The sequence below is a fragment of the Drosophila gunungcola genome, unplaced genomic scaffold, assembly GCF_025200985.1.
Source record: "Drosophila gunungcola strain Sukarami unplaced genomic scaffold, Dgunungcola_SK_2 000064F, whole genome shotgun sequence".
Lineage (NCBI taxonomy): Eukaryota > Metazoa > Arthropoda > Insecta > Diptera > Drosophilidae > Drosophila > Drosophila gunungcola.
In genome coordinates, this window is record NW_026453227.1 from 249,566 (window position 1) to 264,727 (window position 15,162).

General features: G+C 38.1%; 1 protein-coding gene across 1 annotated transcript; it reads left to right on the top strand.

The window, feature by feature from the left end:
* The first annotated feature begins 6,871 nt into the window (after positions 1-6,871).
* On the top strand, positions 6,872-8,035 carry LOC128264288 (uncharacterized). The gene has a single exon (XM_052999692.1). It carries the CDS (start codon positions 7,129-7,131, stop codon positions 7,975-7,977), a length of 849 nt encoding a protein of 282 aa, XP_052855652.1. The 5' UTR covers positions 6,872-7,128; the 3' UTR covers positions 7,978-8,035.
* Positions 8,036-15,162: the final 7,127 nt, after the last annotated feature.

Sequence of the window (15,162 nt, forward strand, 5' to 3'; positions counted from 1 at the left end):
GACAATCACAGTTAAAATTTTTAAGATTGTCAAATTTCTTCAAAAATTATGATGTACCCCCTTACAAAAAAGTCAGAAATTTTGACGCAAATAAATTTTTCAAAAAAACCTTTTTAAAATTCTGTTTTTTTTGTCAAAACTTAATTAATTTTTTTCAATCGATCAGGGATGGATGGTATTGGTTGCCAGCTGTTTAAAATAGCAACTCTTTTGACTTTGGGTCTTATTTTGGAAAAGTTACAGCAAAATGACTCTTCAGAAATAATGTTGTTTGAAAAATCGCCAAAAAGTCCAAAAAACACATTAAAAACTTGGTTTTTGTGTCAAAACCCTGGGAAATAATAGTCAAATGTTGGAATGTCATACACCGTTGAATTCGTAATAAAATTTCCAATCGAATGGCATTCACAGTTAAAATTTCAGATTTTCAAAGTTCTGCAAAAAATGATGATGTAAATTATCAAAGATGCAAAAAAATTGGTCAAACAAATTATTTTTTAAAAAAATGGATTTCTAAAAATCGGTTTTTACATCAAACTAAATTTATTTTTATAACCCGATTGTGGATGTGTAATATAGGTGGCCAGCTATACAAAACATTCGCTTTTGTGGAAGTACGTCTAGTTTTGGCCAAGTTACAACAAAAGGACTCTGTAGAATTTGTTTATTTTTGAGAAGTCTCCAAAAACACGTCATACATCGGTGAATTCGTCATTAAATTGGCAATCAATTGACATTCTCTGTTAAAAATTTTCAATTTTTTAAATTTTTGCAAAACTTATCAAAAATTGGTCAACTAATTAGTTTTTAAGAAAATCGAATGTTCAAAGTTTAAGTTTCTACAGTGGCTTCCTGTCCTTCAAGTAGTTTTTAGCTGCACTTCCTAAACAGTTAAGCTAATCCCCAGGATTGGCCCAGAGAAAATCCCCCCAAATATCCCCGCATGTGTGAGTGGAATTTAGGGCCTAGATGAGGCGGTTTTTCGGAATCTTCAGCCACGACAGCAGCCACGACAATGGTCAACAAGGCTGACCCTACGATATTTACGAGTTTGCTGCGCGCATTATCATTAATTTAACGGATTAGCAGGAGCAGGAGAAGGAGCAGGGGCCACATCAGAAACCACAAAAACCGCCTGGAAAAAGGACACTAGGGCCGTTGCGCTACATTCCTGGAATTTTAATTGAGTTGTTTCCGACTGCTGGTGCGTGATTTAAGGCAAATCCCGAAAATTGTGATAATCGACTTTGATGCCCGACTGTCGCCGCCGACATTGTCGCCTGCCTATCTGGGTTTTCGTTTTCGAAAATGGAAAATGGAAAACAGAAATGGAAATGGATATGGATATGGAACAGGGACAGGCACAGAGACAGAGACAGAGGCAGAAACAGACGGAGATGTAGATGTTGATGTCCTGTTGTTTTTACCACTGCCCCACGAGATGGAGAGAGGTCCTTTTATTATTACGACAGGACGACACTTGGGTGCAAACGAGCCGATTATTGCCGCCTGATAATGTTCTAATTGCCCTGCAGTTCTCGATTCGGAGCTGCAGAGCTGCCGAGCTGCAGTTCTCGAGACGGGCTGGTCTGGTTTTGGTCTAGTCTGCTTCGGTCTGGTCTGGTCTGGTCTGGGCTCCTACTGTTCGGCCATCCTTTTTCATCCTTGGCAGCAGCAAAATCAGCATCAGCAGTTGCAGTCGAGTCGGCCGGTTGTCCTTTTGTGTGGACGGCACGCTGGGCACATCCCCCTCCCATATCTGCACATATCTGCGTATATCTGGCTTGTCGGTAGGTGTTTTATTTGCCAAATGCATCCGACAACGCCCCGGGGGCTCAGTTACAGATACGGATACCACTGGAGGACCAGCGAGCACTTCATTAGTATCTGTACCTCCGATTCCAAGTCTAAATCCAAGTCGTAGTTGAACTCAAGCCTGAACCTGAAACTGAAAATGAGATTGACGGCCTATCACTAACCGCAGTTGGTCACTTTCTTGGAATTTTTTCAGACAGTTTCGATTCTTTTTAAATTGTCACCAAAACAGGGAAAATTGATTTTTCAACTTTTTCACCTTACAAGAAAAAACACCTTTTTGGGGTTTGAAACATTTTTGAGCAATTAAAATTAAAATTTTTTATATTAAAATATTGTGATAAAACGAAATGTAATAAGTCTTTTATTTTAAGGCATCTTCCATTCCATTTTATAGGCAAAAATGTAACATTATTTGGCTTTAAATAAAAATATATATTTATATATATTTCACAAATAATTAAAGAGCAATAAAAATGTCTTATTACCGCAAAATGACAAAATTTATTGGAAATTCAAGCATATATTACTTATCAAAAACCAACTTAACATGTTGGTAACAAATTTAGCCAAAGTGAACCTAAACAAAGTCAACAATAAAACATTGAAAAACTGCAAGCATTTTATTAGTTTTTATTATTATATAGAGAGATATATATCTCTAAAACATATTTATCTTTATAAATACATTTCAGTGACTGGAGTAGTATAGTAAATTCAGGTGGCTAGATTTCCTGGCTCATTCGACTCCTTTCCCATTATCTTATACGCTGTTAATTTAATCTATTTGCGCCCAGATGGAGACCCAATAAAACCGAATCGCCGGCAGTAAGGGAAAATTGAAACCCGTAACAGCCGCAATGGGATACTCCCAATTGGGTCGCAAAATCGGTGGAATGGGGCCTCGAATGTCCAACAAGATTTGATTTTTATCGCAAGTATATTTGAATTTTATTGCGTACGAAATTCGCGATACAATCGTCGGCCATAAAAGCGACTGGAGCCAAGTCCACGCCAAGTCCACCTAGCCATGGCCAAAATGGGAATGGCCAAAATGGGACAAAATGGGGCAAAACAGGCAGCCGGAGAGCAGTCACCATTTCTTGGCCACGTTGGCGTCATTTTCCACGCAATAAAATAAACATTCAAAACGAAATCAACTTAAACGCCTCACACTGACCCGTCCTTAACCCCTTGGGTCCAACTTCTCGTCCATTCCTCAATGTGGCACATTTAGTTTTATGCTTATTTTTATGTCACTCTCTGAAGTGATACGCTGCCTATGGGGTTTTCTGTTTTCCTTTTTAGTTTGTGTAAAAAAATAAACAAAATATAAAGTAAGCAAACAATTCAGTTTTATCTATATTTTTTGTTATCTTTTTACTAAAACAATAACGAATATGTTTACGAAGTATATTAAGGGTTAATTATATAGTATCATATTGATGTAATTAACAGCAAATGCGAATTCTTCCATTTTTATTATTAACCCTTATTAATAAAGACAGTAAATTATACTTGTTGGTGAATTTTATTAAAAAAAAACAACTATTTTTTTTACCTATTTTAGTGCAATTTATACTGTAGAGTTAAAAGAGTTTTAACTGTTAATAAATGAAAACAAGTATTAAATAAACGATTCATTTTATACTTTTTGTAGACCAGAGTTAAAAGACTTAATTGTTTATAAATGCAAAAATGTATCAAATAAACGATATAATATTATATACTTAAAAATTATATTGATATATAATAGGGTTGTCGTTCAAAGTCTAACTTTATTTTAATAATTTGGTATAGAGGTACTTAAATATTTTTTTTTTAATCTCTAAAAAAAAAGAGTATTTGTATTTTCGTGAATGTAACTAAATTTTGTTTTGTTTTCGCTGGTTGCTCCCTTTTTTGCCCCCTCCGCACGGGTCAAACTTTCAATGGCCAGTGGCCGCAAATCCCCGCCAGCTTGCAGCTAATAGTTTGGGTAAACAAGGGACTCCGGCCAAAAAAGGGTTGATTTAATAAGCTGGACCCCGACTCGATTCGATCCGATTCGATTTCTATTATCTGCTGTCCTGATGGGCACCCAAATCAAATGCGTATTTATCGGGGACTTAAATGCGCTAAGAAGTGGGGTGCTGGGAAATCGGAACACCCACGAGCTGCTGAATGGCCCAAAGTGCCCTGGCCACAATGGGCTCGGTTCGTATTTCGGTTGGTGTTTGGGTTTCGCTTTGCCGGAATGGGGGCTTTGTTGGCCATTTGATTGAAGCCAGAGGCCAGAAGTTAGAACTCAGAAGCCAGAGGACAGAGAACAGAGGCTAGAAACAGCAGTAAACAATCGTAAAACGTCTCGAAGGAGACAATGGGCTGGCCAGGAAGTGGAAACGACAATGCCCGGCTCTCCCTGTGCGGTGACATCATCGGCCAAATGCCAAACAACAATTACCCAGGGCTGATTGCTTCATTTTCGGTGGCCAACAGCTCCGGCGGATGAGTTATGGCCGAGTAGATGGCTCATCTCCAGTTCACAGTTCTCCAGTTCTCCAGTTCTCCATTTATCCATCTCCACCGCCAATCCCAGTCCACAATGGGATCTCAACAGTGTGTATGAGGGATCCTCGGACGGGTTTGATTTATACTGCGGATGCGTCTGGCATCGGCCAGCCGTCGGCCTCATAAATGTCCCAAAAGGACCTCCGCCAGCTGCCAGGATATACATATATTCTAGGGCATTTTAAGCCTTACGTATTATTACTAAACATCCCATTTTTATTGAAACGAGATTTACACACTTTCATTTTCCAACATTTTGTTATTTTTCATTAAAAACATTTGCACATTTGTCAATAAGCTTTGTTAAAATTGATCTTAGGGCTTATATTCCGTAATCAATAAATTTCTTGAAACTTGCCTTTGATTTACAAAAATTGCAACTAAGCCACGAAATCGCAACTAATAACCAGTTTAGTATCCCAGGTTCCTAGTCTCCAAAAATTGACTTTTAATTATATACACAGAAACAACTGAAATTCAACGTTTTAGATTCAAAAACAGCATAAACAAATTTAACAATTAAATTAAAGAATAACCCAAAATCAAAACTATGCTAGAACTCTATGCTCACACATGAATTATTAAATAATTACCTTGCTGCATTTAATTATAACTTAAAACAATGTGTATATTTAACATTCTTGATTTCAATACTTTTACATTAATTGCTGTGTATCAAAAATGTGATAAAAATATTTATCTATCTAAATATATTTTATTCGGAACAAATTTGTTGATAGCTAACAAAACCTTGTTCTTACAAGTGGCAAATATCAACTTAATTTGCTCAATAAAAAAAAAACAAGGTTTGTCGAGGGGAGTTTCAAAATGTTGGGCAAGGGGACTGCGTCATTTCCAAATTGGTCTGCGGTTCATGGCGTCGCCATGTTGTGAAAACCCGGATTCCCGAATACTGAAAACCTTAGACCAAAGAACAAATGACTTTTATGCGCTCACATAAAAGGGCGCAACATCAAAAAATCAAAAACGATAAAAACAGTCTCTCAACATTTTATTTTACCCCTCATGTGGAGCTGCAAATTGTCATTAGACATGCCGAATTTATGATTTTCGACTGTGATTTCTGTATGTTATTTTTTTGTTGCCAATTTATTTTTTTTTTTGCACAATGTGGCATTCGATTCGATCCACCACCACCCACCCACCGACGCCCGCTTAAGTATGCTACACACATTTTTTTGGTAACCCTTGCCATGGCCCAAAATCCCCTGCCGCCGATGTGGCACACAAACTCATAAATTGTATAAATTGTTGGGCTATTATTTCTCGTGGCTGTCAACGCAATATTGCAGGCAAATTGTCCTGGACACTGAAGACAACATGTTGGCGGAGAAACGGGTGGAACAGGGGTTAAAGGTCGGGATGGAACGCCGAGTACCTCAAAAATGTATTTGCGCGAATTTTTTATGAGCCCAGCAAGGAGTTGGAGGCCCTCTAAAATTGAGAATACGTTTAGTTTTGAGCTACTACAGTTTATAAATATGTATTGTTAAGAGCAGAATACAGAAAAAGAATTGCTAAGCTTTCTTTCTAAGAGATAAACTCAAAATTAGAGCGAAAGTCAGTCAATTTCAATCAATTTCAATAAAAAAATGTTTGTTTTTATAAAGCAATGTAATGTTTAAATAATGGTATTGCTTTATTTTTTGCTTATTATGTTTTTCTCTTATTGTTTTTTTAGTGTAATTAATCTTAAGATGGTAAATACATTTTAACCAAATTAAAAAGTATTCGTCAAATTTGTATTAAATGGAGAGTACACTAGAAATTAAGTTAACTTGATTATATTTTTAAAAATATTTCTTAGATTAAATATTAATTGAACATATAAATAGCAACAAGATTTTTCTAAAAGGTATATTAAATAAATGAAATTGTTATTGATTTATAAATGCCCCTTTTTTTCCTATCCTAAGTTCAATAACTTTTTTTGCGATATGATCTATGTGCGTCTGTGACATTTCACACCCTATACATGACGTGGGTTTTTGAGATGACAAATTCAGTTGCAGTTGCAGCTCTTCTACCCCCTCCAAAAATTTATGGATTTTTTACCCAACCATTTTTATGGCATTTTTACCCATTTTCCGCAATTGACTTTCCAGCCTTGACTTACGCCAAATGACATAATTAGCCAGGGGGCGGGGGGCGTGGCAGGTAGCAGTTTTTAGGGCTAGGGTTATATAGCACGTAACCCTAGCCCTAACCCTGCGTCATAAAAGATGCAATTTCGCGCGAATTCTAACCCCAGCAAATCCTTTTTATTTTACCCTTGTCCTTTTTGTTTTTCTTTTTTTTTTTTTTTGCTTATTCCACGGAAAATACCCATTTTTTCCTCCCTATTTTTATTATTATTTGCGAAACGGTTAGAAAGTCAATTGTTTTATGAGATTTGGGAAAAAAAAAAGCAGCAGGCTGGGCATTCCACTAGTAGGTGCTGCATTAAAAGTCAGCTGCCAGAGCATTTTGGGGTCTATAAGCATGGGCCTGACCCCAGATCCTCAGTCGTTGGCCGGACCCCGACCCTAAACAACAAACAACAATTTTTGGTCTCACAAGTTTCCGTTTTTCAACAAATAAAAATCAATTTTTCACACAAAAATTTTTAGTTGAAACCGACAAAGCAATAGATAAATTTTACCGTGCCAATCTAAACAAAAAAAATAAAAAAAAAGGAGAATTCTGTAAAACAAGCAAAAAAAGGAGGAAAGCTAGTAGAAAGAACCCATAACCCTTTCAAATATGCAACGATCGATTTTCAAGAGTGGCGTTTCGAGGGCTCTGGTCCTGTTTAGCCCATTGAAGTCCCTTCACCAGAAGGTCTTCTTTGTGGATGAGATCCTGGCGGCGGCTCCTGAGTTGAAGAGTCGTTGCCTGGATCTTCTGGGAAGACTGATGAACGGTCGCCTCAATCTATTGGGCGGTCGTCCTGTTCCACCCAGATTCCTGCCAATGCTGGTTGGGGATCAGGATCGCAGCGTGCATTTCAATGCCGAGGAGGACGAGGAGTTTCGCCAGCGCTTGGGCAGGCAGCTGAAGGAGTTACGCGAAGCCCTGCAGGAAACCCAGGAGAATCGAGAGGAGGATGTCCAGCACAAGGAGGACGAGGAGCATCCCTACACGACGGCCACAGGAGTGGAGGATCTGACCGATGAGGAGCTCGACGAAATGCGGACAGTGCGGATGAGTTCCGGCCAGGACTCGGAGGGAAGATCGGGGAACACCGAGCAGCCGGAAACAGCAGCTGAAATGGAGACTGAGGAGGCGACGGAGGGCAGGCAACCCGGTGCCCAGGAGTCCGAAGAAGTCGTAGATGTCTACGACAGAATGCGGGATGGCGAGATCGAGGGGGTCTACTGGACGGGCGAGGGCAAGAGGATCGTGACCCAGGCACCGCAGCGCAAGACGGGACACTCGGGCTTCATCGATGGCGATGGCGAGGAGGTCCTCGAGGAAGAGTCATCCCCGGGCAAGGCGGCTCCCTATCACCCCCCTTCGCCCAGGGCCCACGCCACTTCCAAGCTCCTTCGAAAAGGTCGCAAGCCGAGGACCTCGCCCAAGCCAGCCAACAACAGCGATTCCGATGAATAACCAAATTGCCAGCAATTACAAAACCCTGTAAAATATATACAAAAGGCTAAAGACAAGATACTCTACGGTGTGCGTGTATGTTTCCCTTTCTCGGTAACCTTCTGAGGTTTCTGCGGGTTGCATTCGGTTGAGTCATCCGTAGGCAGGACTACCTGTGGCCGCTTAGCAAATTTTATGCAATGCCCGGGAGTCAAGGACAATTTACCTGGTCGAAATGAACACACGCTTCCCACACGCGGCGGCCACTCTCACTCTTTTTGCGTTTTCCAAAATCCTTTTTTACAGCCGCAGCCTTTTTGGTTTTCGGGGAAAACTTAGGAAAACTATGCATAAAGATCATGGCTCTAAAATTAATACTTTACTTTGAGATACAAGCATTAAAAGGCGAGGACAAAACTAGCTATATTTTTAAAGGAAATTTGTTTAAGGTCTTATGATAAAATAGAAGTAATTTTAAGAGGTTTTTTTATGTTGGCCTATTTTTTAAATGGTATATAAATAAAGAAGTAGTCCAAAAAAATCCATTTTAAAAACTTTTTGTGCATCAATTTCGAATGAACATTGTAGTTCAATAAATAGCTCTTTTGATGATTAAATTTACGTGGAAAAAAAATCATTAAAAAAGTGTAAGAAAAGAAAAAAAGGAAAGTAGTTGGGAATTCTCCCCATTGTGGTAAAACTGTCTGTATTTGTACCTGCTCCTTCGATTCGACCCACGATGATAAATGATGTTTGCCAATCTATCTGACCCAATGCCGGAAATTAAATTTGTTTGAAAATTTGCCACTTTTCACCGTCTGTTCCTTGTTTGTTATTTGTTTTCCCCCCAAGATTCACGCCCCAAAAAAAAATCAGGGAAAAAGGTCAGTGGGAAATGGAATAAAAAATGGGGAGCAGATTGAGCTAATAACTAATTGTGGATAAATCTTACAGCATACAAACTGGACCTTAGGGAAATGGACAACAAAATAACCTCAGAGGTACCCATGCGTTAAAAAAATACATTTCATTTGTAAGGACATTTGAAAATCATTATAAATGGAGAAAACTAAATTTAAAAAAAGAAAAGAGCAAATTACAAACTATAAATATATTAAATTTAATATAAATTAATTAATATAATATTAAACGATACTAATGCTTTATTCTACTTACATTAGTATAGTAGAATAATTACGATTTATATATAAAAGCCAACAGTGTAGAAATAAACAAAACTGTATTTATTATGTTACAAGATCTCTGATATAAAATTTAAAATAAAATAATATATTAGTATTGAAATTGCATATGTAAACATAATGTATAAATTGGTTTTCAGTGCTTAAATAACCTCTAACCATCTCTAATATGGCTCTGAATTTTCAAATCCCGTCAACCGGTTATGAGATAAAGACTTTTTAAAAACGACCACCTATTGAGCAGCCGAACCTGCGACAGTTTATTGAAACATTTTTCAGCATTTCTTACACAAATCCGTGGTCAGGACAAAGCGCGAGTTTTGGGAGCTGGAAAAAAATAAATGTGTGGATCCCTGAATCCTCATAAATCATGTCACATATCTGTGTACCGACTGCGGTCGTCGACGGTGCCAGTTCGTCTGCCGAGAGCCCTGAAAGTGAAATCTAAACTATTATCGGGGATTTTTCACTCTCGCCTTTGTGCGGTTTGCTGGGGTTTTGGTTTCCTAAAAAGAAAAAATCAAATAAAAAAACGCGGGGACAAATGAAAACATCAAATCATTCATAACACTTGTTTAACTGGCATTGATTGAGCCAACAACACACACCCCATGATCCTGACCATTTCCTCTCCATTGTCCTAAGCGATTTCTCAGTTCTCGTTTCTCAGTTCTCAGTTCTCGATTCTCGATTCTCATTTCTTGTTTCTCGGTTTTTATTTCTCGTTTCTCAGTTGCCAGGTTCCCAACCTGTTCACTTTCATTGATGGCCAGATCCTCATTGTTTACGGAAAACATTTCGAGTTCAACTGAATCGCTCATTGTTTGATTGGAATTGATTAATGTGCCCCTGGTTCTGAGTTCTATTCATCGTTTAGCGTTTCCCTTTTTAGTTTATTTTTCTTTTTATTTTTTTTTTGTGAAATAATCGGGGGTGTACTGGCGTGGAGCGGGACCTGTACAGGTTGGCCTGGGTTAATGAGGCCCTCAATAAGTCAATTAGTTGACTGCAGCACGGATTAGGGTTGATCCTGTTTTTGTTCCGAGACCTCAACTCGTTTCTGACTTGGTCAATTGAGTTGTCTGCTTACTTTTTTCTAATTTTAATAGAGCAATTAGGATAAGGTTGAGTATTTAAGGTAACAAAGTAGGTGCTTATTACCAAAATGCAGCTGCCAAAACATAGAAATTACTACGTTTCTAAGCAAATAGTATTATATAGTTCCTTTTTTATTTACTTTATTTATTATTATTTTTTATTATTATATTTTTTAAATATATTAATCAATTTTAATGTAAAAATAATATAAACTATAATACAATTTTTAAAATTAACAGATGCAAAATATATCATAAAGTAAAACAGAAATTAATGTGTGATATTCCATTACTTTCTCAACTATATAAATTGACCCAATGCCAATCGACAGCTTGACCTTTGATCCCTCTGACCCTCTGACATTACAATTTTCGATTGCGAAAGTCTTCTGATTTTTTGGGCAATTAAAATTTCACGCTATGGCAACGCAACGCAAGGCAAAATATACAAATGTATCTTCGGCCGAAAAGAGATACATTGTGCGTGTGACACAGGTGGCCTACGGTGGTTCGGTGGTTCGGTGGTTTTTGGTGGTGCTGGTGGTGGTTTCCCCCTCTGCACTTGTTTTGGAAAATTCGCAACGCCCGGGATATAAATGATATCTCAGCAAATAGCTGCCCCACCAGAGTTTCCACCCTTCGGTTCGTTCTTTTCGTTTTTTTTTTCGGTTTGGTGATAACGTGAAATAATTGCGTGACAACCATGTTGCGATAATTTTCAATTAAACTGCGTTTTCCCTTCTTTTTTTTCGGTGAGCATAAAAAAGAGAGAGAGGTAGCGTGAAATTTCATATTAAAATCAACTGATTTTCTGCTTTCATTTATTCATGCTGTTCGTTGTTCTCCGTTCTTGTTGTCATACACTGAGCTAAAAACAGGCAGACTGCTTCTTTTTTCCATATTAACACTAGGTTTCTTCGAAAATCTAAGGATACAGTGGGCAACAAATTCTTTAAAGTAAGATGAGTTACTATTCATTAATTTATCATATATTCATTAATTGTTTCTTATTTTAATGAACAAAACAACTATTCTCATGCTTTCAAACAATTATTTAAAGAAATGCCTCCTATTTTCTTAATGCCATTAATAATTTGTTAGTGGGCCAATAAGCTAAGAAAACAATAAAAAAAACTTTACTTATATGGCTAACAGCTTACATTTTAGTGATTACAAATTTAGAACTAGGATTTTAATTAATCCCATTATTAATATTTTATTTTTTATGTATCACAATTGCACTAACAACTATAAAAATCAATTTATTATTATACTGGTTGATACAACGTTTTTTGGAATGCATTTAAATTAAACTAAAATTATTAATAAATAATGCATAAAACATGCATTTGCTTTTATCTTTTAAATATTATTTCCTAGGTTTTACGACTTTCTAGTGCTAGGAAATAGTTTTGTGTTTTTAAAGGTTAATAAATCACTAAATTTGTGTTAGTTTGTGTATTTAAATTGTATTGTATTTTGTTGAAATATGTATGCCCTTTATACAACCACTTTACCCACTGTTGACCCACTGTGCCTGAAGGGAAGTGTCACACTTGTGCGTCATAAACGCCGTCGGGTCACAGCTGGTGGTTGGGTGGTTGCTGGGAGGTGGGAGGTGGGTTGCTGGGCGGTTGGATGGCGGGTGGAACGGCCTTGTGGGCTGGGTGGTTGGGGAGCTCTTCCTTCTGACTGTTTGACTGGGTGGCTGTTTTCGGGATCCGGGATCTATTCGGTTGGGTGGGTATCCCTTTTGGCCCTTTTTCTTTTCGCCTTTTCGGGGATGGCCTGCAGACTCGCCTGCGCCACTGTGGTTGCCAACGACATCGGCCAACCATTTTTCTGCGGTGCAGGACGCGTTGTTAATTTGATTTGTGCGCTTTGCAATTTAACAATAATATTGTCATCAGGTTTCGCTGGTCTGGGTGGTGCCCAAAAAGTATGGCCATAGTGAAAGTGGGTGCTTCGTGGCCGGGGGCGTAACCAATGCCCATTTAATTATATCACACTGCGCAGCTCTTTGATGGTATCCAAGAATGTGAGGGCTACCATCTTGTTTACTTCCATTCGACGGGCGTGTTTTACTAATTTTATGGTTTTTTTTTACTCTAGACCAAATGTATTTAAGTTGTCGCTGCATTAAAAGAACAACTTCCAAATCCAAATATAGAATAATTTTTAAAAATCAATATATTATACTACAGATCTTTTTGTAATAAAAAAAACAGCATAATTATAATTTGCTGACTTGTAATGCCATTAAATCTAAAATTCAATGAATTCATAAAAAAAAGTAGCCGTGAGTAATAATTAGCAATATCCATAATTTATGACCATTATCATAACAATTTTGTTTCTATATATATACCACAACGAAATTTTAATAATACAAGAAATTACTACATTTTATGTAGAATTAATATTCGATAAAGTCTTATTTATAAACATGACTAAACTATTACCATACTCATAACATTTTTATTTCTATATATACCACAACTACATTTGAATAATACAAGAAATTAATACATTTTAATTTTAAAATAAAGGCTATAGACATTCCTGAAAATATTATTCATAATAAAATATTCCTCACTATGCCTTAATTATTATAAATAACGTTGATTAATATTAAGCATTTATAATGCAAAGAACGTACTTTCTACTGTACGGAATATTGCGTTTTAAGATAACTTTTTCTAATTTCCCCGCCTTTTCGCTTTGTTCGGTCCTCTCGCATGGGGTTCATTTTTCCGCACTTCAAAGACATGATTTTCGTTTCCCCCACTTGTGTTCTTCCTTATCAAAATCAAATCTTTCGCGATCTGAACTTCACTTAACTTAACCCCACACCCCACAGCAATCACTTTAATATTGCGTAGGCTTAACCCTGACGCAGGCCGCAATAACCGCATATGCACCACCCAAAAGCAACCACCCACATGTGGATGGGTTATTGGGTTAATCAGCACGCACAGGGATTTCCAAGGCGGCGGAGCTTTCGATGCCCGATTTTCGAGGGCATTGCAAAAGGACATGATTTTGAACTTAAGGGCAAACACTTTTCGGGCATCGCGTGCGAATCGCGTCATATGGATAAATGAGTCCGGGAATAAAAGGACCAAATACCGAAAACCCAAACACCCAAAACCGAAAACCGAAAAGCGAAAAGCAACGACTTGTAGGGCAACAAGTTTTGCGTGGACACGTGTTCTTCTCGCCGAAAGAAAGGGGGCAAAAAATGGGACTTAAGCCAGGACACGAGTCCTGAATGTCTATATATAAATGTATGCGTATATATATCTCGCTCAACAACCCCCGATTGTCGGACGATTCCTGAAGTAGTTTCTACGTGCCTGGCCATTGTTTGATGTGGATTTTAATTGAACTCAAGTTGATGCCTCGATGGCTTAACAACAGCGACAACCGCAAATATTAAAAAATAAAACCGAAACCGGGCATCAACAAAAAAAAAAAAGGATAAAGAAAGAAAGAAAGCTAAGAGCCCAAAACATCAACAAAGGACCTGCGGTGGGTGCTCTAACAACAGCGGATAAATGTATAGCAACAGTTAGGCACTTATATAGAAAAATAATTAAAGTCATTAAGAATAAGTTTAGAAAAAATTAAAATAATAAATACAAATTGTAGGTAGGCATATTAAATACCTATATGTTAAATAAACCAAATTATAAATCCATTTCAAATGTACATATAGTAAGTTAACTAAATATTTTAAGCTGTTACCTTTTTTGCAATTGACCTTTTATTGTATTAATTTGAAATCACAATAATAATAGATATTATTTTTTAAATGCCAAGAAAATAACCTATTTATTCTACCACCACTGTATGTTCTGGGCCAACAAAAACACACGTTGAACTCATTAAAAAAAGCTGAAGAGCGGAAGGACGAAGGACAAAGGGACGGCAGGGGGATGCCAAAACGCATATGTCACTCAAATGAGGCGTAGGATAACGCCGTTCTGGGGTGGTTAGGGTGGACCCTGTTGTTGTTACTCACTTGTCAGGGCCCATTGTTAATGACAGGATCCTCTACAAGCCAAAAAAAAAAAAAAAGACTGCAATTGCGCTTTAATTTGAATTTGGACGCGGGTTTGATAAATGATTGAGTGCACTACTTCATGGCCACCCCCGAAAAAAGTCACTCAAGTCAAGGTCCTTATTATTTCCTTTCATTTTTTGTCGGTGCTTCCTGTCGCGGTTTCCCGTTCAGCAAATTGTGCAAAAGAAAATATGGAAAAAAGGCAGCGGCTTACATAAATTGAATTATCCTTGTAGCCCAGAACAAATTTAATTTTCCCAGCTCCTTAGAAATTCGCCAGGATATTTTGTGACAGATTTAAGAGCCTTAAATTGGCACAAAAGATCCTCATTTCACACATTCTTTGGCTAAGAGGATCAGTGCGAGAGGGGATATATATGGAAGAGTGACTCATCCAAGGACTCGAGGGCAACCTGATGAGCCATTTAAGACCCCCAACTCCAAGCGTTCTCTTTCCGGTTTTTGGTTTTTGGTTTTTTTTCTTTTTTTGTTTTGGGTCAGGAGTCAGGGCAATGTTGGCCGAAAAATGCGGGGAATGCCTTGTAAGCCAATTAATGCGCCAACTTATTAGTTTTTCGGGCAGAGGCAGCGGCAGAGGCAGCGGCAGTGGCAGTGGCAGAAGCAGCGGGGGTGGGTCAATCAACCCCGGGGCAAGTGGTGCAGCTGCCTCCTCTTAAATTGCCCCACCCACCGGACCTTTGATTTCCTCTGCCGCCATTCCGCACTGGCAATGCCAACCAACCCCACGCGGCACCACCCACAACCCCGCTTCATTATTGAAATCCAGCAGGAGACACAGACTCGGAAAAAGCAAACCAGCAAGTTGCAAACCATTGTGGCC